At 54.7% G+C, this 25094-nt stretch overlaps 2 protein-coding genes across 3 annotated transcripts; both read right to left on the bottom strand.

Moving 5' to 3' along the window:
• Positions 1-1424: 1424 nt before the first annotated feature.
• Positions 1425-5687, bottom strand: SLC35B1 (solute carrier family 35 member B1). The gene is made up of 9 exons (XM_088532642.1): positions 5539-5687; positions 5294-5391; positions 4472-4602; positions 3940-3970; positions 3572-3729; positions 3092-3218; positions 2569-2675; positions 2128-2281; positions 1425-1783 (listed from the first exon to the last, which is right to left on the bottom strand). The coding sequence occupies exons 1-9, from the start codon at positions 5634-5636 to the stop codon at positions 1731-1733; spliced, it is 957 nt and encodes a 318-aa protein (XP_088388768.1). The 5' UTR covers positions 5637-5687; the 3' UTR covers positions 1425-1730.
• Positions 5688-7034: 1347 nt separating this feature from the next.
• Positions 7035-23421, bottom strand: FAM117A (family with sequence similarity 117 member A). Of its 2 annotated transcripts, none has more exons than XM_088532649.1 (8): positions 23307-23421; positions 13400-13566; positions 10394-10510; positions 9769-9882; positions 9323-9457; positions 8516-8738; positions 8036-8156; positions 7035-7558 (listed from the first exon to the last, which is right to left on the bottom strand). In XM_088532649.1, exons 1-8 carry the CDS (start codon positions 23419-23421, stop codon positions 7219-7221), a joined length of 1332 nt encoding a protein of 443 aa, XP_088388775.1. In that variant the 3' UTR covers positions 7035-7218. The 2 variants fall into 2 exon arrangements, with proteins under 2 accessions (XP_088388775.1, XP_088388776.1); XM_088532650.1 differs by having other exon boundaries at positions 10394-10489.
• Between the last annotated feature and the right edge of the window lie 1673 nt (positions 23422-25094).

Raw genomic sequence — 25094 nt, 5'->3', positions numbered from 1 at the left:
CTATTTGAATTTGAACAGTGACAAGGGTACCTGGGTCTACTCCTACAGGAGATTACTAATTCAATAGCAGAGAAACCAAATCTGTTAAATGATTAGAATTGAGAGGTGACCTAGGATCTTTTGTTAGCTTTGGTTACTGAGTTATGGGAACCAGTTAGATTTAAGATACTCTCCTCTCTGCCTCTTAGCACTAAGTCCTTTAAACACAGAGAAATGATGGTTTCGTGACTAAGAAACAAAAAATAAAATTAACTCCCACCTCTGCCACAGCTCTTATGAACAACTCATGCAATTTCTCTGTTCCTTCTTACAAAACACAAGGAGTATTTGTTACCTTAGACATACTGGGAAAGATAACTGTCTTCAGGGCAGTAGGAATCTCCATACAGCAGATGCCAGCACGTGGCATTCCTCAGGCTGGATTTATGGAGTTAAGTGGCAGAAGCTTTTACTGCAGGATTCTCTAGCACTGAGCACGTTTGCTTGCTACTTATCACTTGACCTTTAAAACAATAAAAGTTAGGAAAGAAACTTTTTTGGGGGTAAGCTTCAATATCTTCAGGTTTAATTAAAAAAATCCACAAACATTTTTTAAGTAGAGCTATGGGATAGTATGAGAGATTATATCAAAACCAAATTTGAGGGCAAAAAGTTGCAAGAAACACTGAAAAATCGCTGGGTGAGGTTGGGGTCTAGAAAAAGACACAACAGCCGCTCAGGAGGGAGATCAAGATCCCATCTGGAAGGGCAAAAGGCCAAAGCCACCGAACAGATGGAGACCAAGCGACAGCTGGTAGGAACATGCTTTCATGTGTAAAGTTTGCTCTTTGGAGAGTTTTGCTCTCCAGCTCTGAAGGCATCATTAGGATAACAACCCCTCCCTGCAAGGCTGGGAGCGGGTGCCCAAAGCGCTCAGCGGTGGCGCTTAATTAACGAGACCCTTTTCAATATTTAGAGGCTGTTGCCACCCAGCCCTGGCACGGCTCTAGCAGCAGAGGCTCTTGTTCCTTCGTCAGCAAAGGGGATGAAAAGAATTAATTTGGCCCCCAGTGGTCAAAAAGGTTTCCTGTAAACCTCTGCGTATGCCAAGAGTTATTTCTGTTTCAGGAGGGCTCAGGTGAAGGACATAAAGCAGTTCAATGCTTGTGTGTACTATTGTCATGGAAAAATCTCTGACTGACTCTACCAGCCAGTTCTCAGTTTTGGAGAGAGGGTCCTGCCATCATCGCAGGCTTTTAATCCTGGGGCCTTTCCAGGCTGCACCAAATACACTAAAATAAATTGTCCCAAAACTAGTTCCCTCCTTGGAGCAAGGTGTAACATTTGCACTACGCAGACTCAAAAAGAGAATGCTGCAAGATCCGAAGGTAGTTCTTCCCCAAGACCAGTCAGCTGCACTGAAATTAAAGTTCTGGAAAAATGGCCATTGTCTCCTTTTCTTTATTAAAGATATGAAGTGTTTCCTCCTGTTAAGGCAAGAATTTCATCCTGTTCTTAGAATCTAGTAATGCAGCTTTGATTACAGGAAAAACAAACAAAAAAGTAAACATTTGATTACAGTTAAAATAAAAGTATTCCACTTTAAGACAAGTGAGATTTAAAAAAACTAGAAAAAAAAAAAAAAACAATTCAAACACTCCTCTTCTAATTACCCATCCTGAGTCCAGTTTCATAACAGATTTTGAGGTACGAGACAATAAATTAAGAGTCCATTCCGCAGAGCTCAAATCTCAATGTGATGTCTTCTTCACTCCCTTTCCAAATTTGGCATCGAGTCCAAGGCCTGCAAAGAAACAAGATAATCCTCGTACGCGGCAAATTCACAGTCTTCAAACAAACCTAACACAAGGGATTGCATGAAAATAGGCTCAACAGTACTGACCTACTGATGGTCACCGTGTGCCAGTGATTCCTTTTACTAAGGGTGGGAGAGAATTTTAAAGTGGGAGAGGATCTGCCAGAAGATGAATTTTATTTTGTCTGCTCTATAAGGCTATTAGGACACCTTTTCATGAAGAATCTCTAACACAACTAGATTTTTGACCAGCCTCTCTTCTTCACGCTCCCCTCTCTATGTTATCTCCACTCCATGGGAAAAGGCTTGAGACGTTTTCTACAGAGACTTACCCAAGAACACCAGGACTGTCCCCACCCACTGCATGTTGCTGATGGGATTAGCAAATAGAATGACCGATGCTAAAATTGTGAAGAACTTCCGTGTTGTGGTGATGATGGAACAGGTCAAAGGTCCAAAGTACACCACGGTCATGAAAATGAAACTCTGTTAAACAAAACAAAGAAAATCTTTTGTCATTCTGCCTGGAAAAAATTACTGCATGTATCGTCTTCATAGTGTCTCTTTTTTTGCAGGTAGCCAAAAGAGTCTATTCCAAATCTTGATTATTGGCAGGCAAATTTAAACCAACTTTACTCTTGTAGATGACCTGCACAAAAAGCAAGTGATAACCTAAGCGTGGGGTGATGACACAGCTTTACTTTTTTTTATCTTCAAAGTATGCGAGTAAATCCCAACTGAGCATGCAGGATAGGGAAGGGGGATGTATTCACCTGTCCCAGCGCACTCGTGAGGCCGAACAGCAGGATATTGTAAATGATGCTGGGGTAGCGTTCCGCAAAGCTCAGGAACTCCCAGAGCTCGCCGGTGAACAGGATTCCTAGGAGAGAGATCAAAGGGAGGAGCAGGAATTGGCAGCCCCTGTCTACACGGCGCGATCTCAGCTTACGCTCAGCACCGGGCGAACGCTGAACTCCGCGCAGCCGGGGCTGGGAGAAGCTGGGACCTTCCCTGGTAGCCAATTTGTCCCGTGAAAACACCCCAAGCCCTCAAATCCACGACAGAGCCACCGAGCAACAACTCTGGAGAGCAAAAGGACCTTGGGTAACTGCACCGTGCATGGAGCAGTGTCCCCTAGTGGCATTAAAAGGGATACACCAAACAGCACAGACCCTATTTTCCAGGCAAAAAAGAAAATCATCTCTGTGCAGGACCCGTTCTGCACATTTCAGCGCAGGACACGGTGTCTCTTCCCACAGCAGCCTTGTGGCCGCGGTTTTGCGGGCTGCTCCTTACCAGCCCCTAGGAACAAGGTGGACCAGAGATTAACGTTTAACATCATGTGGTTGGAGCCAGTTTGGTAGTGAGCTCTCATGTGGTCCTGGGATACACCCGTCAGTCCATCCAGAGTCAGAGACAGGAGCTGGAGAGGGGCAGCGGGGAGAGAGAGAGGGAAGAGCAAAGGGAATCTTAAGTTATTTCTTTCTTAGGAGGAACACTTCAAGCCCCTTCTCTTTTTGCTTTCCCTTTACATTTCAGCCACCTGCAAACCAGCAACTGGGCGGTCTCAGAGCTGATGCTGCGGGATGCGGGCGCTCGAGCAGCGACTCCCTGCCACAGCCCGGGCCCAAGCCAAGGCTGCGCCCGTGGATTAACACCAGCTTTGGAGCACGTTCCCTCACCAAAAGGCACAGCCAAACGCACCAAAGCCGCCTTCGCCTGCCCAGCCTGGCCCCCAGCGCAGCCCCGCGGCGCTCGGACGGTGCCGACACTCACCAGGAGCAGCTCCCCGTAGCCAAAAACGTGGTCGTCGCTTCCAGCCCCCTTCTTCGGCTTGTACATGAACAGGGCCACGCCGGTGACGATCAGGAGGACACACAGATACTTGGCCAGCGGATACTTCTTCCGTAGCAACGTCACTCCCAAAAGCATCACTGGAAAGGAAAAGCAACACTGTGAACAACTCCAAAAAGCCTCTTGGGGGAAATTTACTTTTGCTCAGTAAAAGATTAGGCAGATATTGCACTGCTCACTCCTCTTGTGGCAGGAAAGACGTGAGAGGAGAGATTGAAATACAAACTAGGTCCACGGAGTGGGTCAGAGTGTGAGAAATCTGCACAAGAGGAGAGGCGAAGTCTGCTTACCTGGAATGGGCTTACAAGATTTGCCTAGGACCTATAAAAGAGAGAACAATGTAAGCAACAGCGTTATCACCGTTTGGAGAAAGAACACCATAAGCAACAGCGTAATCACTGCTGGACCACAAGGAGCAAAGAGCTCGTGGCACTGTGAGTGTGACTGTGCGTGACCCAACCACCCTGACACGTGCGGCGATTAAACGCACCAGAAACGTCAGGGGCCAAGAACAGGCAGGGAGGCCTTTCCAGCAACAGCGGCCAAGGCCTCAAACAGGGTCTGAGGCCAGCGCCAAGTCCCAATTTCACGTCCCCACCGCTTCTAGGTGCTGCTATTCCCCTTCTGGGAACCTTAACCCGTCTCTACAACGCACAAGGCTGCTGGAGGAAACGCAGCAACTGGGCATGGCCCCATAAAAGCGGCTTTGGGAAAAGAAGCATCAAAATCGCATCAAAGCCGCCCTCCGGCGCTCGCGTTGTGCGGCGGGAGCCACCTCGGCCGGCGGGAGCTGGAAGCGGCTCCGCGGCGGCCGCTCTTCACCTGTGTCGGGTAGTTGACGAACTGCAGGGCCGAGTTGCTGGAGACCATGGCGCCCAGGTAGGAGAGCGAGCAGGCGGCGTAGAGCCAGCTGCGCGTGCGGTCCGGCCGCGCCGCGTCCAGGCAGCGGATCACTGCGAAGGAGGGCGAGAGGGAGCACAGGGCTGGCTGCGGGCCCACGGGGCCGCCCCGCGGAGCCTCCCGAACCGACCCCATGGAGCCCCCGGGCTCCTCCGGAGTCCCCTGCGCCACCCCCATGGAACCCTCAGACACTCAAGGAGCCCCTAATTGTCACAGAGCCCCCGGTGCCGTCCCCATGGAGCCCCCTGCTCACTTACAGAGCACCCTGGAGCACCCAATGGAGCCCCCAGACACTCAAGGAGCCCCCAGCTGCCGCGGAGCCCCCAGAGGCGGCCCCCACGCAGCCCCCCGGTCACTTATGGAACACCCCGGACCACCCAATGGAGCCCCAAGACACTCAATGAGCCCCCAGCTGCCGCAGAGCCCCCGGTCACTTATGGAACACCCTGGACCACCCAATGGAGCCCTCAGACACTCAAGGAGCCCCTGATTGTCACAGAGCCCCCGGTGCCGTCCCCATGCAGCCCCCGGTCACTTATGGAACACCCTGGACCACCCAATGGAGCCCTCAGACACTCAAGGAGCCCCTGATTGTCACGGAGCCCCCGGTGCCGTCCCCATGCAGCCCCCTGCTCACTTACGGAGCACCCTGGACCACCCAATGGAGCCCCCAGACACTGAAGGAGCCCCCAGCTGCCGCGGAGCCCCCCGGGGCGGCCCCCACGCAGCCCCCCGGTCACTCACGGAGCTTGGCGAAGGCGGCGTTGATCACGCACTGGATGAAGACGAGCGAGAGCGCGTACTGGAAGCGCTCCTGGGCCGCGCCGTAGCGGCCGCGCGTGCTGCGGGGGGAGCGCGGCGCGGTGAGCGCGGAGAGCGCGGCGCCCCCGGCCCCGCCGCCGCTCCCCCATTCCCGGCTCCGCCGACCGCTCGCCCCAGTGCCAGCACCGGCCCCGCCGCCCGCTCGCCCCGGTGCCGGTCCCGCTCACATGCTCTCCTGCAGGATGCCGTAGTAGAAGTAGCAGGCGAAGACGCCCAGGAAGCAGAGGGGCAGGCGCAGGCGCTCGGGCAGCGCGGGGCCGCCCATGGCGGCGGCGGCGGCGCCGCGCGCGCTCAGCGGCACCTCCAGCACCGCATCCCCCCGCGGCGGCGGCGGCGGCGGCAGCGGCGCCGGGGGCCTCATGCGGCCGCGCTGCGCCCGCCCGCCTCACGGGCCCCGCTGCGCCGCGCATGGGTGCCCTACGCGCTGCCGGCTGTGGGATGGGGAAGAGGCGGGCGCGCAGAGCGCCGGGACCAGGCGCGGCGGGGCGGGAAGGGCACATCCCGACTTTCGCTGCCGCGCGGAAGCGGCGGCGCCCGCCGCCTTGGCCGCACTCGCGGCGGTGGGCCGCCCCCTCGGAACAGGCGGCACCTAGGGCAGACCCAGGCGGGGGGCCTTCGGCACCGGCGTCCGCGAAGGTGACGCAGCTCGATGTGGAGCGCGCGGATTGGCTCGGAGCGCAAGGGCGGAGCCAGGGGCCCGCGCCCTGGCGGCGTTGGGGCGGTCGCCAGAGCGACTCGGGGGCTGGGCGCGCATGCGCAGTGGGCGGGACGAAGCCGGGAGGAGGCGGAGCCACATAATGGGCGGGGTTAGGGCAGTGGGCGGGGCTCCCGCCTTCAAGATTAAAGCCCAGCGAAGCGGCGCCGCGCATTGACCCTGTCTCTTTTTTTGCTTTTAATCGGCAATATCAGGATCTGCAAAAACAAACGAACAAAAACACCCTCCTCTAAACACAAGAGCTCCAAAGTCACTGTCCCGCCCGCAAGCTCGCCCATACACAAAATACAAACTTCAAACAGCTGCAAAAATAGTGTCTTTGGAAGAAAATAGAGTTTCTACATCAGGTAGGAGGAATCGGGCTCCTCCAGGACGACCCTGAGCCGTCGCTACACAACAAAATGACGCTTTTGTCACGCGGAGGCGTCACCAGCCCCGTTCCCGTGTCACCGCGGTGCTGCCCAGGGCAGCGTTTGGGGCCAGCGCTGCTGGATTTGGGCCCTTTCCTGCCCCAAGCGTCCCTGCTCCGGGGGCGATGCTCCTGCCTGGTCCCCATGCAGCGCCCTGGGGCTGGAAAGCAGCTTGTAGCTCCCCTGGAGCAGCAGCCTCCCTGGAGCAGGACCCATTATCCCTCCTTTTCCCCCAGGGAGGCCAAGGCACCGGGAGGACCTTTGCCCACCCACAGGGAAGACGCCGCAGAGCAGCAAATGCCGCCTTGGCACGGGAGCAGCTTTCTGGGCACACAGGGACCTTGGTGCAGATGCCCATCAAGGCCTGCTCCAATGTGTGTTTTCAAGAAGCCTCTTGACTCTGCCTTGGCCAAAAGCAGCTTCCCTGCAGGTCCCTTCTCCCCCCAGGGGCTCCGCAGGGTCTTGAGAGACACAGCGGGGAGAAGGGCCGGGAAGCTGCAGCCGATTCCCCTGGCTCCCTGTGGAGCCAGCGCTGCCCTTTACCAGCAAAGCTGTCACCCAGGACACGCAGACGCAGGAAAGTGCTTGGAAGGGGCAGGCTCGGCAACACGAGCCCCCCAGCAGCGAGGAGTCCCAGGGCGCGCGGCTCCTCGTCCCCCTTGGAGGAAGCCTGGCCGCCCTTCTCCATCCCCGTAGCTCCAAGGCGGGCGTCTCCGCGGGCTTCACACCACGAGGGAGCTGTGGAAGACGACGCTCTCGTCGGACTGGCCGCGCTTCCAGTGTTCGTAGCTCAACGACGGCGACTTGGGCGCCTCGCTGAAGCCATCGACGGCGGGGTCCTTCCGCACGCCGAGGAACGGGGCGGGCGCCGAGGACGGGCAGGACGTGAAGGAGCCCGTGCCAGGGCTGGAGGCAGCAGGGAAGCCCCGGAAGAGGAAGCTCACGTTGGGGAAAAGCGGCTTCACGAGGCTGACGGGGCAGAAGGCAGAACCGGTGGGGTTGAAGTGCACTTTGTTCTTGTCTGGGCAGGAAGGCTGGAAAGTCAGATCGGGGCTGGGGGATCTGGAGAGGGAAGAGCGGAGGTGATTAGGAACGGACGCTTCCGAGGGCATGGAACTGCAGGAGAACACAGGGAGTTCTGCAGTCTCCAAAGAGCCGCACTGCTTTTCTGACCCATTCTGGCATGGAACAGGCTCTGCACAGCACTATGGAGAGCCCCGTTTGGTCCCAATAGCACGTTCAGCTATAGGAGAACCAGCTCTTTTTGTTCAAGGTGCCGCAATGGTGGAGAAAATACTACTGCTGGGAAGGGGAGGGAACCAAAAGACCCTCTGAGGACGTGCAAGGGTCACTGATCTGCGTTGCCCGCTCTGGCATTAGGACCTGAGCAGCCCCATTCCTGCCTGGGGAGCGTTTCCCTTTTCCCAACTTTCTAGAACCTGGGGAGGCAGCAGCAGCCACCCCAGCACCCCCAGCCCAGCACCCATGGCAACGCCAGCCTCACACGAGCTCTCCCTGCCAAGGGCTCCTTGTACTTACAGAGCTTCTTCAAAGGCCCGGACTTTCTCACATCCCTCGGGAGGTTCCCGTTTAAACATGTAGCTGTGGTTGGGCCGAGGAGAAGAAGCAAAGGCCAGGACTGGAGAAGGGCTGCCACCCTCTAAGAGAAAAGGAAGACAGGGTTTTTTTTTGAGAAGATGTTAAAAGAAACCAAAAGAGCTCTTTAAATCAACACCACGCTTGCTTTTCTAGACCCCAAGGCTGCAGTCTACAGTATCCCAAGCCACAACATTCGATCTGGTTGATTTCCAGCTTGTATCCCCCATCTGGGGCTGGAAACCACCACCTGGAGGCTAATTAGTACAACCTTAAGAGTCCATTATGGTTTAGCCAAATTGGCTGAGACCTCCTGCATCTTAACTGTGGCTTCCAACCCAGCGGGCAGACAGGGATGAGGCAGGAGCCGCCGCGACTGCCGCCCGCCCGGCGCCGTGGTCTCCCCGGTATCCCGGCGGATACCTTTCTCCTTCGGATCCATCTGCGCCTCATCCGTAGCAGGGGAGAGCTCCTCTGCCGCCGGCCTCACCGGGGTGTGCGGGGAAAGGCGCAGGGGCACGGACGGGGATGGGGAAAGAGAGAGGCTGCTGCAGCTGCTGCTGCTGGGCTCCAGGGCCAGCGCTGCATCCCCGGAGCCTCTCTGCGCTGGCACCGGCGCCCTGTGGCCATCCGGGACATCCAGGATCTAGGGAGGAAGCAAAGCAGATGATGAAACCTCCCTTCATGCTTGTGGAAAAGCCCAACTGTGCTTGCACCTACACCAGCCAAAGGGATCCTACCCCTGTGGGTGAGGGGATAGGGGGGCTGCTGGGCTGGACTTGTTTCTCCAGGCTCCTACAGGGACTCCTTTTTCCCGAGAGCTGGACAGGGAGGGCTCATGATGCGGCAGAGGCAGCTGGGCAGGGAGGGGAGCAGAGAGCAGCTCCTGCAGGTGCTGGGTCCCAGCACAAGCTCAGCCTCCGAGGAGCCCCTCGGCAGCACACAGAGCTCCACGGGCCACCTGGGACCATCTCTCCACATGCACACGCTGCAGAGAAGCCTCTGGATGCCAGTCCAATACGGCACCTTATGGCTGTCCATGAGGTGTCCTCGTCCTGATGTTACCACTCACCTCTCCCATCAGGATTTTAAGGGGGGAAGCCCAAAAATGTATCGTACAAAATGAAACGAGACATGCAGACTGTCCCCACTGCCAAGACAGATGGGGCAATGTCCTCAGAAGAGACCACCCGGGAGGCCAGGACAGTCTTCTAAGTGCTGTTCACTCACCCTCAGAAGCTCTTCGTCTCCCTGCTCTTTCACAAACACTCCCTCCAGTTCCTCGTTCAGCCCCTCAAGGCTCCGGTGCAAGCAGGGGCTGAGCCTCAGAATGGGAGATGGAGGAGGGAATCCCGAAGGAGAGTCCTGCAACAATCCGGAGCGGGAGAAGTCAGGTGCCTCGGCACGGGCTGCTGCCGCGCAGGGCAGCTGCATCCTCATTCCAGAGTTCAGCCAAAGCCTTGCAGGAGGCCGAGGGAAGAGGTGGGAGAAACTAGCTGCAAATCAAAGCACTCGCAAGGGTACAGTGGAGATGAGGGGATGTAGGGGGTGAAAAAATCCTGCTCTCAGGTCTGAGAGAAGGAGTCAGAACAGCTTGGGCACCTGCCAGCAGAAACAGGAGTCTGCTCTGTCATTAGGGCACGGCGAGAGCAGAGCGAGGGGAGACGTGCACGTACCCTGAGCGATGCGAGGACAGCATGGTCCCCCTGCACCGGGGAGCTCTTCTCCTTTTCTTTGCCACTTCTGCCATTTAGCTTTGTTCGCTGGAGCTGTTGCTTCAGTTTGGCAATCTAGCAAACAGAGTTTCAGCTACAGAACAGGCAAGACACCAGCTCCAGCACCAACACAGGACCGGCCTCTCTCCTCCCCCTCTTCCAGCCCACAAGGAAATGCCAAAATAGAGCCAGTTCGTGGCGCGACAAGCGGCGCTGGCCACCTCGTAAAGGACAGAGCAGAAATACTCTCGAGGTCCAGTCAGACTCCCCCGTTAAAGCGTGGCCTGTGTCTTTCCTGTAGCAGATCTGGGTCATCGTCCGCCTACAGAAAGCTACGAACAGGGCCCTGCTGGGACCCACGTCCGCTCGACACCTACGAGCAACGCGCAGAGACCGTCCGCGCCGGAGCTGAGGGACAGTCGGTCTCCGGTTAAACCAGCGTTAGGGACCAGGGAAAGGAGCAAGGCCTCATCTCCTGCGGGAGCCTCATCCCTGTCCTCCCGCTCCCCTCCCACGCAAGCAGGAGCCTCCTATGGATTAGCTGCAAACACGGTCTTGCTCAAGCATCAGGAGCGGTCTCCGTTACCTCTCTGCGGTGATCTGTGCTACCCCAAGAAGCCGAACGCTTGTGAGAACTGGAGCTGGCTTTCCCCACTTCTGTTTCATACCAGGACACTGGAGTCTGAAGTGACGAGAAACAGGGCTGAGAACAATCACAACATTGACTGGTTTGGAGACTGGTGGTAGAGACTGAAGAGAACAGAAGCGACCAGCCCCTGCCCACACACTGCCCTGCTCCAGCCTTTCCCCATTGATGCGACGCTCAGCGAATGCGCTACAAGATCTACCTAAAAAAATTGCCCCAAACCAAGTAGTTTTGACCATGTTTGTGCCTGTTACAAAACTGCACCTCACCCAGACCTTGCTCAGAAGTCAGTAGCTTAAGTGCAACAAGACAGAGCCCACGGAGACCTTATGGAGAAATACCCATGGCTGCCCCTGCACGGGCTGCTGCGAAGCAACGCAGGGAGAAGCCTGACGGGGAGGAAAAGCCTCGGCCTCCCCTTGTTTCGATGTGAAACAAGGAAAAGCCTCGGCCTCTCCTTGCTTCACCATGAAACGGAGCCTCTTCCCATTCCGCAGAGCGGCCTCGGCTCCGCGTCGGCACTCGGGGAAGCGGAGAGGGGCTGCTGATCCGATGAGCGCGGGATGGCCCTCGTGTTCCTCTTTCCCCCACGGCATTTTGGGGCCCTGGTGGCATTTGCTCTGCCAGGAGGCGCGAGGGTCTGCGAAGGGCTCCTCTCCCAGCAGCTCAGCTCAGCTCCCCAGGGGTCACTGTTTGCGACAGCCCCTGGTGAGTCGGGAGCAAGTCAGAAGCCTCTCTTCCCAAAAAGGAGCTGGAAAACCTGGTTAAGCTAAAGGAGCTAGGCAAAATACCCTGAGAATTACAGGGTGTTATTGAGGTCCTGCTGAACTTGGAGCAGCCCAGAAGGGTTTTGGGCACTGCCATCTCTATGGCAGGAGGTAACGCTGAGGAACAGACCAACCCTTGGGCATGCAGCACTTCCCACCTCAAATCCTACCCCCTGAACGACTCCAACGTGGTTATTTGTCACCTATCCCAAAACGCGCTGCCGCTTCGCATCCCTGTGGATCTCCCGTGTGCTCCATGAGGAGCGTCCGGGAGCCCTTGCCCCATCCCACATCACCCCCCCAGGCAGCTCCATGGAAAACTCGAGCCCTGGGATGTTGCTTTGGGCCTCCCCGGCCTCCAAAGCTCTGCCCTCAGCACCAGCTTTGCAGCCACTGCCTTGGTACCCACAGCACTAAGCACTAAACCCTGGTTCACCAAGAAATAGGGCCTAAAAAGGAAGAAAAAGTCGCTCTTTGCAACAGCAGGGCCTGAAAGAGCACGCAGCCTCCTACCCTGCTGTCAAGGCAGAAGGAAATTACAGAACTTTTTGTACTAACTGTGACAAAACCGCTTCCTCAGGAAAAAAAAAGGAAAGAAAAAACGCTTTGCGCAGCAAGCTGAAGCCGCAAGCTCCAATCCTGTCCGTTGCTGCCATCCGCACCCCCCTACGCAGCACCTGCGCTTCTATCTCTCACTTAACCACCTTAAGATAGCGAATCTACAGAGCTCTGCAAAACAGCTGATCAGGAGCTGCGTAAGAAGGGAAGTAAACACGTCCTGGCGAGCAGATAAAGCCCCGAGTTTGATAACTTTATTAGGCTCGAAAACATGGAAGGAGTGGCAAAGTCCTGGAGGCTACGGCAGGGAGCACGTTAATGCACCAGGCGGTCTAGGAATGGGGATTTTATTCCCAATTTCCAACATTAAGCAGCTCCCGCCTTGGCTGGTGCCTGTGTGTAATGGCGGGATGGCTGCTTGTTTTGCAAGGTGGAAATCAGCCTTTGCAAGGTGGAAATCAGCCTTTGCAAGGTGGAAATCAGCCTTTGCAAGGTGGAAATCAGCCTTTGCAAGGTGGAAATCAGCCTTTGCAAGGTGGAAATCAGCCTTTGCAAGGTGGAAATCAGCCTTTGCAAGGTGGAAATCAGCCTTTGCAAGGTGGAAATCAGCCTTTGCAAGGTGGAAATCAGCCTTTGCAAGGCAGTTCAGATGGCTGATGAAAGGCTGCTGCACACCTGGGCTGTTCAGTGCAGGGGCTGAGCGAGCGGCTCCGCGTTCTGCAGCCAGAATTAACATCTCCTGGGGAGGAGGAGGCATCTCGGCTCCTTGCAACGCGCAGGCAAAACTGAGCAGCTGCAGTCCCCAAACACCAGGGTTAAACGTTCCCACCACTGCCTTAAGACAGAAAGGAAGAGTGCTCTGCCCTGACAGAAATCAAGTTAGACAAATTTTTTCCTTTTCAGCCTGTCCTTAGCGCAGCGCTCGGGCACCAGAACTGAAACAAAAGCAGGCAAGAACACATTGGAAAAGGACAATGGGAGCTGGAATCCAATTGAGAATTTCCTGCAAACAGCCCAGTAATAAATTGTTGAATAGCCAAGATCAAACAGCGAGTGAACAGAGATTGAATGCGCTAAATAAACGGCTGCTTAACCAAACGGATGCTCTTATCCTTCTAAATTCTTTCACCTCTGCAGATAGGCAAGCAGCATTTGCTGCCACACAGTAATATTTACAGGTTGCTAAGAGTTCCTCGAGGTCTGGAGCTTTTCCATCCTCCAGCAGAGCGCTGTGCTGTTCATGCTGGAAGCCCTTCTGTGGGAGCACCCTTGACTTCTCAGTGTGGGCGCAGAGCCCGTGCGTGTTATATAAGGACTTGGCCCCGACCAGCAAGCCAGAAGAGGGAAAAAAAAAGTAGCACTGAGCCAGTACTGGAGCAGAAAGCTGAGGCCATCTGCCTCCAAACAAGGCCAAGGAAATTCTAACTCTGCACCAAAGTGGAAAGAATCGAAGCTGGGAAGCAAAAGAGGAAAAAAGAGTCTTCCTAGAAAGTTGCAGCTGGACAGATGAGAAATTTAACGCTTTCTCTCCTCATCCCCTGTTTACACAGACTGCTTCGGTTCTGCCACTCTCTGCTGGGGGTTTTGGGGGTTTCTACCTTTGAGCCTTTGGGGTTTCTACCTGGGTCGCTTTGTCGTTGGTGCAGCAGGCGGCGGCCCCGTCGGCGTCGCGCGGCCACTGCCCCAGCAGGTAGGAGCCCACGATGGTGTCGAGCGACGAGGTGCGGCGCACGCGGGGCGCACGCGGCCGGCAGCTCTTCTCGGCGGCAGCAGCACACGGGACGCTCGCTGCACAGGGGGAGAAAAGGAAGGAGAAATAAGTCTTCCAAAGCCGAGACGCAGTAACAGCTATTGCAATTCCGCGCCCGTCGCGCAGGGTCTAGGACGGATTGGAAATATGCAGTTATTTTGTGGGAATCACGCTGCTAGCACGGCCGCCGAGTCCCCTGGCTTGCAGGAGGAGCAGGTCCTCGGGCCAAGGCCACGCTGCTGCCCGGCCGCGTTCGTAGTCAGAAACAGGGCTAGCAACAGCCCCGAGCAGAGCGGTGCCCGGGCTCCCCAGCGTGCCCTCCTCCTCCTTGCTCCGCTGCAGAACAGCCACGTTCAGCCTTATTGCCAAGAGAGGCTACTTCAGAACAAGAGGGTTTATTGCAGTCCTTAAGAGGCTGCTCGAAACCACTGATCAGACACTCCAGCCCAGCCAGGGAGCTGCATGCGACGGGGCCTTGGAAAGCTGCTTGGAAAGCTGCTGTGTGGAGCCTTGGAAAGACCCGTGACTGAGAGGCCGGCTGCATCCTCAGACTCTTCCCAAGGGAATCGAGGACTAATGACTAAGACTGAGTGAGTCTCAGGCCACTCACCAGCCGTGGGTATTCGCTCAGCAAACACCAAACGTGAGGACGTGCAATTTGCTCATTGCCAGGGCCGGGCGCTGATGGGCCCAACTAAAACTCAGGAGCTGCAGGTCTGTTTTGTGCAACTTCCCCGCAGTGACTATTCCATCTCTTCAGACGGCGTTTCCATACAGTAGCTTTGGCCCAGCACAAAAGCTTGGTAAATACACTGGGTTTAGGTTCACGTCAGCAATGATGCACCCCAGCAGCACCTCGCTGCCAGCCGAGCGCGGAGCACGCGAGGCCAAACGTCTCGGCCGGCCAAGGCCAGGGCACGAGCACAAACACGACACCCTGCTGAGCACGAAACGCACGTGCCCCGCACGCGCAGCCCTGCTGTCACCCTTGCAGCCCAGGGCAGGTGTCGTTGCCAAAACCCAGAGGGGCAGCAGGGAGGAGGCAGCTTGGGGGTGGCACAGAGTGTGTTCGTGCTCCGCTCCGGCTCGGGGCTTCCTGGAGAGGCAGCATCTGCCGCGACCCGCTCTGCTCCGGGGGTCCCCACGTTCCCTCCTCCCTCCGTCGCAGTTTCAGCGGGTTCGACCTCGCTGACGCCAACACGGAGCTGCTCAGGGCACAGCCCCTGTGTGTGCCAAGGCTCAGCAGCACTCGCTGTGCGGCCTCCTATGGGCTCACCAGCAGCTGAGACCGTGCCCAGGACACTGTTAAATTCAGTTTTTTAACCAGTGAGCACCCATTTCGGAGCGGGAGGCCTGGAGCTGCTCTCCAGCCCCTCCTCACAAGGTCCACGCAGGATGAAGGGCTCCTTGTGCTCGGTCCAGCCGTGCTCCCCCTTCCAGCGCTTCTCAGGCGGCTACTGCTAATTCTAATTTGGCAGCTCATTAGTGTGGCAGCTTCCTCCCCAGCACCTCCTCGCCCCCCGGGCTCCGTTACTGCATCCCCATCCGCAGGGCTGCAGCTGGCCCTTCCTGCTGGCAGGAGGAGCAGGCGCTTTCCCAGCAGCGCAGCCACGGGAAGCGGCTCCCCCTGTCCCACGAAGCCTCCAGAACATCCCCAAGAGCCACCTTCAGCCTCTGGCCCTTCTCCAGGCCACCACGGAGGGCAGCGGCTCCTCAGCAGCCTGCAGGGACCGCGAGGACACGCGCGGCGGAGCAGAGGGCCGCGTCCCCCCGTCGCGTCCTGCTCACCGAGCGACCCACGACACCGGCGCCATCGGCACCGACAAGGGCAGAACCGTCGCTGCCTTCCAGGCCACGGCTCCCGGGGAGCCGGGAGGAGGCCGCGGAGCGTCCCGGGAGCCGCGCGGCGCAGGGTGGAGCGTCCTGTTTACAGCGCGGCCCTTATCGCCCCGCGCCGCAGCTGCCACCTGGCCCCGCGCGCTGGAGCCCGGCCAGGGCAGCTCCACAGCTGAGGAGCGTCAGGTTGGGGCACTTTTACTTTTCATGTGACAGCGGAGATAACCGGGGCCGCCTGTATCTGCGGCAGCCACTTGGCTGCCTCCCACGGCTGCACCGGGCCGCGGCGCGGGCACGGATTAAAGAGACCGGAGCGATGCGGGCGGCGAAAAGGGGAAAGTTTGCGGTTCTGTTTCAGCCCTCGCTTCGCAAACCTCCTGAATCTTTCCCAGCTCGGTCAACAGCAAAGGCTCAGCACTGCCCACTGTCTCTCCAGGCCAGCCAATCTCTGCATCTAGGAGCAAACTGAGACTTTCAGTAAATTTATATGAAAAAAAAAGCGCTATTAAAGTAATTTTCCATTTCCCATCGCAGAATTTGCAGAGTTGCTTTTAAACAGCTGAATCCTAGAACGACAAACAACAAAATAAAGTTCCCACCACTTCTCATTTTAGAGTCATAAAACTTTCTTCCTTCCTCTGCTCACTTCACCCTGGGGGAACTGACCCTTTAGCACCAGGAGAAAGTTTAGCAGTTTAAGGACATGCTGTCCAGACCCTGACACTGCTGGAATATGTCCATGGAAACGTCTGTCTTAAAGGGATGAAACAGGAACGAGTCCATGTTCAAGCAGAATCAGCTCTAAACCAGACAACAACGCCGGAATTCTACCTCATTATCCAAGTTTCTCTTCTCCCTGCCCTTTACAACACACATCTTAGGCAGGTGACACTGCTAACATGCGGCAGCAGGACAAGCCAAATGCCCAAGCAGTTTCTCCCCGGCCTGGCCAACCACAGCAGGACCCTGCAATGCAGAAATTTCCAATTTCATGTTCTTTAGAAGCGTGTAAATTTTATTTACAGCGCAAATTTTAATTTACAAAACTATGCTTGCATATGCAGTTTATGTGCTGGTTGGTGGTGGGTCATCTCTGGAGGTTCAGCGAAGAAATCTGCCTTTTCTAGGGAAAGAAAATCTCACTTTATCCACAAACGACTACCACGACTGAGACAAGAATCAGTAACGCAACCACCTGCAGGTGACACGTAGGGGGGAAGAAAAGAACCACCTGAGCATTAAGGGCATACAAAGAGGAGGTTGAACCGTGAGTTTATAGGTAGATTAAAAGATAGTGATAAACACAACCCTCAGCTGCTCCTATAAAAAAGGATAGTTAACAGCTCTACAGCAGCATCAACCTCATCGCTCAGTAGCTTCTGGCATCTTTTTCCACCTGAATTCTCTGCAGAGAGATCTCTTCTGCTCTACCTCGTCACCCAGGCAGTGTTTTATAGTTGTCATCTCTTTGCTTTTAGAAGATTTGCAACAGAAAGGAAATTCACACCCAGATCAGGATGGGATTTCAGAGCTCTGTTTGTTTCAGTGCAGATCGGTGCCGAAACGCAAAGCCCTCAGAGCCCTGAAATCCACTGCACCTTCCGGAGAGGGCCAGAAGCTGTGGTTAAACCACAGGGTCCCCATGACTCTTGCTCAAACCATATGCGCCCAGCTCAAGCCACCCAAAAAAGCACCTGCTGTTCCCAGCGCCAAACCCTCGAAGAAAACCCACAAGAATCTTTGCTTCACAGCTCGTCCTGCACAGAAGCCAACAACCCCTTGCCCAAGGATGTCACCAACGCAGAAGGACCATTTGGGTGGTGGCCTCCAAGGGCAACGAGAGGATCCTACCAGCAGGTCTCCAGGACGGGCAGCTGGACTCCCACCGAACACAGCCACAGCTGAACCCTCCAGAATTGGCTCAAGAGCAGAATGAAAGAAATTCCAGGCCTTGTAATCACTTCCCTGGTTGCAAGTTTTGGAAAGAGCTGCCCAAAGGACGGAGCATCTGCAGATACCATTGCAGAGCATCAGTGAGGGACACTACTAGTTCAAACTTCCATTTTCTTTCAGACACAGATGCCGTGTGAAGAAGAAACTCCCTCAAAAGCAGCTCAAGGCCTAAAGCTGAAGCCAAACACCCACTTAATGGAGGAAATGAGCTGAACTTTTCACCTTTATCTTAATTCTTTCCAAGTTTGTTTTTCAGATGATAAAACAATCTGAAGAATTTCAACATCCTTCAAGTCTTTGGTTGAAGTCTCGTGTGATCACTTCAATGGGCCCATCCAGCAAAGCAGTGTGTTATCCCCCAGGACACACAGGGAGCGCTTCTGGACTGGCTTTTATACGCTCCAAGTTAAGGAAGAGCTAGAACAAAACAGATGGGCTGGCAAGAGCTCATGCATGGCTTAGAAACAAGCAAAAACCTGTTTGAACTTTAGATATTCAGGGCTCACTTTGCTCTGTTCTGGGAAAATACAGATGACTAAGGAGCTGCTAAGGATCATCCATACCAGAAGAGCAAAACACCCAAGCAATGAAGACAGAGCTGTGGTTTTTGTTTCTGTTAAACCTACTTAAATCAGCTGCTGATGAGCAGCTAGGAACTGAGATCACTGCAAAAGATTCAGCCTGCAAACCCAAAAAGGTGAGAACCTCTGCTTGCCAAACCTTTGGAAGGCCAAAGCAAAGCAAAACAAAAACCAGACAGAATTGGACATTTGGGATGTTTTTAGGGTTATAAACAAGCTGAAAAACAAGAGAAAAACTGAAGGCTTTTTGTCCTTTAGGCACGTATATCCCCATAAATCACATCAACCTTTTACAGCAAGCCCTTCTCCCACACTCTAAGTTGTCTTTATGACTAATTTCAACTAAGCCACCTGCCTAGAAGACCCAAAATGCAGCTGCTGAAACAGTTTTTCAGAGGAGAAAACACAGCAGGAAAATCCTAGCGTCTGATACACCTTACCAGGAGGTTTCCTGTCATATTTTCCAATCTGGAGCACAATGGCAAAGCTGAGGGCGGTAGCTTGCTGGTACAGCTAACCTAAACAGAGTTTGAGCACAGCAGTGCTCTGCACGGAGCAGTTGCACAAAAAACCCCTCAGGCTCCAGCGTGCCAGGAACTGCACAAACTCCGTAATTCCTGTTCCAACGCACAGGCTGAAAGCAGGGCACAAAACCCATGAGAAACTGAGGCCTGGGGAGGAGAAGCAGCTTGCCCAGAGCCATGCAGCAGGTTTGGGGCAGGCGTGGAAACAATTATCCTCCGTTATTTGCAGAGGACGGACTGACCATAGCATCATCTTGGATATTTTCCTTGCTTCCTGTACAGTCACCTCTGAAATACCAAACAGTTGGAACGGCAGCACCACAAACTTGCTAAATTTCAATGCAAAAAAGGGCAAATTGCGAGAGGGAATATATATTTTTTAAACAGGTTCAACACTACTGTACAATTTACACACTTTTCTTGTGCAAATCACACTAAATCAACACTGTTAGCTGCGCTAGTTAGGAGGGAAGCACCCAGATCAGCTTGGTGCAGTGGTGGCAGCCTAAAGGTTTTGCCATTTCTGCAGTATTTCAACATCCAAGTTTTGCGCAGAGAAAACTCACTGCACTCTGCTGTTTCTGTCACAAGGCAAGGCCAAGCATTAGTCCTTCACGCTGTGCAGTCATTAGAGTGTGAAATGTTTACATGCCTCGAATAGAATTTGTTCTTCTCTGTGCAAATCGGCGCCCAGGTTCTTTCACTTCTGCACCCTGTCGAAAACTTTGCTACGGTCAATGAAATTTTGTTAGTTAAACTCCAACCCAAAGAGTTGCAGGAAAAAAAAACACATCCAAGGAAAACCATCCATGAGCTTCCTCAGGACACGCTGCTATAAATGGGACAGATTAAAGAACAGAAATTGGAGAGCAGGGGGGATAGGGCTGTAAGTTTAAATGTCATCTCCAGATTTTTTTTAAAAGCAGGGAAAAACTTGTTTCACCCCCGGAATGTCAACAGGAGTCGAGATTAGTTCTAGACATGTCCTTTGTTTCCCCTTTCCCACACCCGTATCCAGAGGCTACCAAACTGGGAGCAGCAGGTTTAGAGCCAGGGTATGATCGGTATCAGCTGAGGGCCGCAGTGCCATGAATGGGCTCCAATTACTGCGCCAGAAACTCGTTCTACATTAAACAAAGCCACCTGCAACGCTTCTGACTTCCAACCTGAGCCCTGTATTGTATTCAGCCGTGTTTTACACAAAGAGTGATTTGATCCACAGGACAGGAGCAGGATTCTTCGGGGCTAGGGCAACAGCAGGGCATCCTCAAGCTGTTCCTGGCCTCAACCAGTCTCTACACGACTGCTGTTCCCATTGCAACACCCTGCTCACGCTTCGCTCCTCACTTCTATCGGCCTCTTTATCCGTAACAAAACTGCAAAGGCAAAAGCAGAGTTATTAAGGTTGAATTCCAACGTTTGGAAAAGCAAAGTTTGGAGAAGCAGCTGTTTGCGCAATGCAGCAGTGCAAATTTTCCCATGACAGAACTACGGCGTCCATGCTTGAGAAACAGCAAGTTTGATCTGTCCCTTTTTTTTAGCAGTTTTTTTTTTTTTTTTTTTTTTAAGGAAGAGTTACTATAAACTGAGATAACCCCCTCCTAGCACATGCATTTCCCACTCAGACACACTCACTACTGCAACTCCTGCTCCGTTCTGATCGGCTCCACTCCCATTGCAGGGAATGACTCACTCCATACATTAAATAAGGAGATGCTTAACAAAAACAAACCCAACCCCATCGATTTGTATACCCCCAAAGCAGAAATCTAAAATGCAAATAATTTTAATGAAGTCATCCCACTCCCATTTTTTCCTCCCTGCTTTAAGTGATCAATGCTGCGTTTTCCCTGCACTGGTGGGGGAAGACGGGGAGATGGCAGAATTTAGCAGCCCGAGTATTTCAGAGCCATCCACCTTGCACTGAAATGCTGGGAATGACGGATCACCTGGAAGGTCCTGGGTATCGCATTGGCACGATGAATCCAGCCGTCCCCTGCTCATTTGTTTAAGCTGCCCCGAAAAACAACAGCTGTCACTTCAGAAAGAAAACCCGAGTGCATTCACACCACAAACACCTGGAGCACTATTTTAGTACCAAAAACCTTCATACACATCCCCCTGGACACTGAAACATTGCCAGGTATCAGCTGTTAAAAGGAGACCCCCTGCTCTGCCTTTTGGGATGTCTGTAGCAAAGGAAGGGGAAAAAATATATATTAACTCTGCTGCTTTGCTACCATATAGGCAGCAATCCCATGGCACCTTCAAGTGGCAAACAGCCCTTTTTATTCCTAAAGGAATATTTTCATTTTGCTAAACATACGCTCAGGCAGAACGGCCTACAAATAGTGTCCCACCAGCCTGCAGCTATAATATAGGCCAGGCACGGGTTTCATTCAGATACCAAATAAAGATATTTGGCAGGGAGCTTAGACTCACTGTAGCAGGATCCACACAGCAAAAACAACTCAAAACGCAGGCGAGCGAGCAGGCGAGCACCGAAATCCCAAGCAGATGAGTCACCTCAGTTAGCAGCAACTTCCTGAAAAGCTGCAAGCTCATGAAGGTGGGTGTCACGATGGGAAACCCGGCCGAGTCCCCTAATTCTGCTCAAGAGAGGTCAGCAAAGCTTCGGTTTCATAAAGGGTTAATGTGAAATGCATGAAATCCCAGGATCTCTCTTCAAAGCCGCTCCTGAGGTCCCCCAAAGCAGTCAGGGAGGCTGAAAGGATGAACACTTGTATCTTTACATCTTATTGTCATCCCCCTCCTGTGGCGGTGCCACTGAACACATATGTAGTATTTTAAAGATACAAGGGCAGCTGCCAACTTGCCTTCCCCCTGCAATAAGTTTTCTCCAAAACCTGCTTTAGGGAAACAGTGGTAGGTAACTCCCCATCCCCGAGTAAGCTCGTCCCAGCTTACTCCCTCACTTTCAGTTATATTAACAGTGCACAGAAAAAGCCTGTGGAACCCCTGACATATGAAGTTGCTTTGCTTTTCCAATCAACTTTGCTTGTCCCTCTCTGAGCGTGATCCCGTTTAGACAAGCAGGCAGGGAGGATAACTTACCTGCTTGCACAGACAAAACACTACGCTCACAAATCAAAATTCATATTGGAATGCAAACAGCTCCATTTCTTCACATCGACCAAGCCACAAGCAGCGCTGCCGGGCTCCAAAGCTCCCGTAAAGCCTGGAGGACGCGGAGCTGTGTCCGTGCCCGGCACCTGCAGGACTACGGTCACCTCGGAGCCTCCTGCTCTGACATAAAGGGACCCAACAGCGGTGGGTTTGGCCTGAACGGCATCAGGCAGCAGTAAATTCTCTGCCTCGCTCCCAAAAGCCACATCACTGAAGAGATAAGAAATGAAAATAAATAGAAAATCAAGACTAACGCCACATACCAGATTCATGCCTCACATCTTGATTGCCAGACACCATGATAAGCCATTTTTAAGTATGCTCAGACCTGCTTCCTGGCACCCCTCAGCTCCAGCTCTTCCTTTTAACAGAAGCTCTTTGAGAAATTCGACAGCTGCTTCTCATTTCAATGGGATTCTCTATTAACGGAGCAGCTGCAGGATCAGACCTGGGGTCACCAGCACCTCTTCTTCTAAACCTACAAGTCAGAATCAAGACAGCCATCAAACGGGCACCAAGCAGCTCCGCAGCAATTGAGAAAGTCAGCGGAGCAGAATGAGGAAAGATTTGATAAAGTAGGAGATTTCCGCACTGGGATCTCCAACAGTAACAGCAAAAGCAGCGGATTGTGAATCACTGTAATGAAGCTTGAGTGAAACCCAGCCGGTTTATGGCTGCAGCTCCCACGCATGTGGGGAGCAAAGTGAAGTGAAATGAGGAGCAACAGAGGCACAGGGCAATGGAAATCCAAGTGCTTCTAAAGCCGCATGCGAAACAACTACGACCAAGAGGAAAAATTCAAGCTCCTGCAGCTCGAGCAGCAGGGCACAGGGCCAGGAAGAAATGAAGAGCAGCAATTCTGGTTCGTGTCAGCGGAGCCGTCTAACCCCGGGCGAGCGGCGCAGGATTCGCGGCGCGTCGGAGCAGGCACCGGGCAGCTCGACCCTCGCGGAGATTTGCTTTATTTCGTGCAACGTCCCCAATCATGGAGCAACTGCCTCGTGGGGAGCGACTTTGCCCCAGAACTGCAGGCTGAGGCAGTGGGAGGCGAGCACTTGTGCAACTAATTTCAGGAGCTTATTTTGAGGGCAAATCGAGCAAAATGCTCCTTAGCGGCTTTCCTGATGGATGCCGAGCGTGCAGGGAGAGGAAGTGCTCTGAGGCCGCACAATGCCTGCAGGACGCGCTGCAGCACCCGAGGACTTGCCTGAAAAGTGGATTAACTGGCCTCAAATGAGCGAAGGCGCTAAACGGATGCTACCGAGATGGGCCTGCCCCAAGCCCGAGCTTCCTGCTGTTTCAGCCTGCTTAGTCTTGTGTTTAACCTGCAAAGGAAGTTGCAGAAGAGGCAGTTCAATGCTCATTATAACCCCGAGCGGCCACGGAGCAACGTGAACCCCCTGGAGAGCCAGGAACGGACGGAACGGAGGGGTGAACAGCGGCGCAAGGGGAAGTTACAGCGAAATCCGCGTTTCTGAAGCGGCCGGGCAGTCCCGCGGACAAAGGGCCGCGTTGGGGGCGCCCCGCTCGGCGCGGGGCGGCCGGTTCCACGGCAGAGCGCGGCCAACAGCGCGTCCTGCCCGCGGCGGAACCCGCGTGCGAGGCTCGAGCGGGCCCGAACCCCGCAGCGGGGAGCACCCTCGCCTCTCCCCCCCACACACACACACACCCCGGGCCTGGCGCCCCTCCCGCTCCGGGGCCGGGCCGGTGGGAAGGGGCTTCCCGCCCCGCCGTTACCTGCCCGGCCCGCGTCGCCGCGGCGCTGCTGCAGCTGGAAGGGCACCGTGGCCCGCAGCGGCTGGAGCCCCCCCGCGCCGCCGCGGCAGCACGAGGCGCCCGCCGCACCCGCCATGCCCGGCCCGACCCCCCCGGCCGCGCGCCCCGAGCGCACTGAGGGACCGTTGCGCGCCGCGCCGCTTATGAGCGCTCGGGGGGCGGCGCCGCCTACAGGGCGCGCAGCTCATTGGCGGCGGCACCGGCCTCCCCGCGGAAGACAACCCGCACGCGCTGCGGCCGCAACCAATGAGACGTGTGGGCACGCCCCCGCCCCGTCGCTAGAGCCAATCAAAAGGAAGAGGAGGAAGGTCCAAACCACACCCCCTCTGCACTCCGCTCCGGAGCGGAACCAATCACCGCAGGACAGCTGCGGAGAGCCCGCCCCTTCTCGGCGGTGGCCAATGGGCGAGCAGAGCGCTGTTTGTGTACGGCGGCGCCGCTCCGCTTCCCCCTACGCGGCTACGGCGGCCGCGACGGCCCGGGCGTGGGGGCGGGTTGAAGGGTCATCCCTAAGGCCGGGAAAGGGCTGAGGACACGGGGGGCGGGACTGGGGATTTGGGGGGATTTAAGGATTTTTGGGGGGGCGGGGCGGTCTGAGGATTTTTTTGGAGGTGGGGCATCAAGACAGTGTTTTTACAAGCCCTGCAAAACCCTCTCGCCCTTTTCCCCTGCCCCTTTAGCAGGGCCCTGGGCAGACTTCACTCCTCTGCCTCCCAGGGCCTTTTTTGCCACAATTCGGGGGTTTCGGTGAGGGGAAGGCTCTGGCCCGGCTCATCTCTCTGGTGCAGGAGCTGGGGAGGCTCTGGCAGCCCTAGATAAGGGCTGGGGGTGGCAACGCAGCCCAGGAAGGGGCCACGGTCCGTCCCTGCCTGCAGCTATCGAGGGTGAGCAGCGCTCGCTGCCACCTCCCTGTGTCCCCCTTGCAGGGCTGGCTGCTCCCTCCGCCTGGGATCAGGCAGTGGGTGGGAATGCAGGCGCTTAGTTGGGAGGAAAAGCCCCGTGGTGGGAGAGGAGGCGCCTCACGATCCTCTGGGTGCTGAGGAGGCTCCTCATGGAGGCAAAGAGGCCACAGAAGCTGCTGCTTTGGTTATTAGATCTGCAAACAAGCAAAGCGCCACCCACCAAACTAAATCGGCCCTATCTCTTCTAGCAAGGAGCGCTGCGAGATCGCTGATAAGGGGGGAATTCAAGAGCCCCCGTCACATCAGGAGGCACAGTCATCTCCAGGCATGGCACAGCCCAAATATTCCAGGGAGATATTCCAGAAGAGCTGCAGGGGGAGGCACTTCCAGGAACTAACAGCATTCACTGGAAAGTTCCACTTTTACCCCTAAAATTAAGTTACAAAGATAACAAGAGTCCTCAAGTGTCTGTTCTCCCAACTTTCCTCCTACCCTGGAAACAAGGTAAAAAAAACATACCCAAGGGATCCCTAAAAATGCTGCTGCTGTTCTGGATACAGAGCTTTCTTCAACTTAAAGACCCTCTTCCTGCAAATATTCCCTTCTCAAAAGTCCATTGCAGCTATTAGTAAAGGAACAGGAAATTAAATGCAAGAAAAAGGAATGGACAAGGGCCTAACAAAGTACGCATGTTCAAGAGAACATTTAAAAAGCAGCATAAACTGGAACTGGGATCACAAAATAGATTTGTGACTATATTCCTCATCGATAGACTGGTAGCTCAGCTCTTCTATCTAGGAGCCCTCAGAGTCTGTCCTTGCAAGCTAAAAATTCAAATTCTCCTTTC

Source organism: Tinamus guttatus, unplaced genomic scaffold (assembly GCF_059628265.1).
Source record: "Tinamus guttatus ecotype Peru unplaced genomic scaffold, ASM5962826v1 Tinamus_guttatus_pri_ptg000463l, whole genome shotgun sequence".
Classification (NCBI taxonomy): domain Eukaryota; kingdom Metazoa; phylum Chordata; class Aves; order Tinamiformes; family Tinamidae; genus Tinamus; species Tinamus guttatus.
The sequence above is the reverse complement of the archived record's forward strand: the minus strand, read 5'-3'. Positions and strand labels throughout refer to the sequence as shown.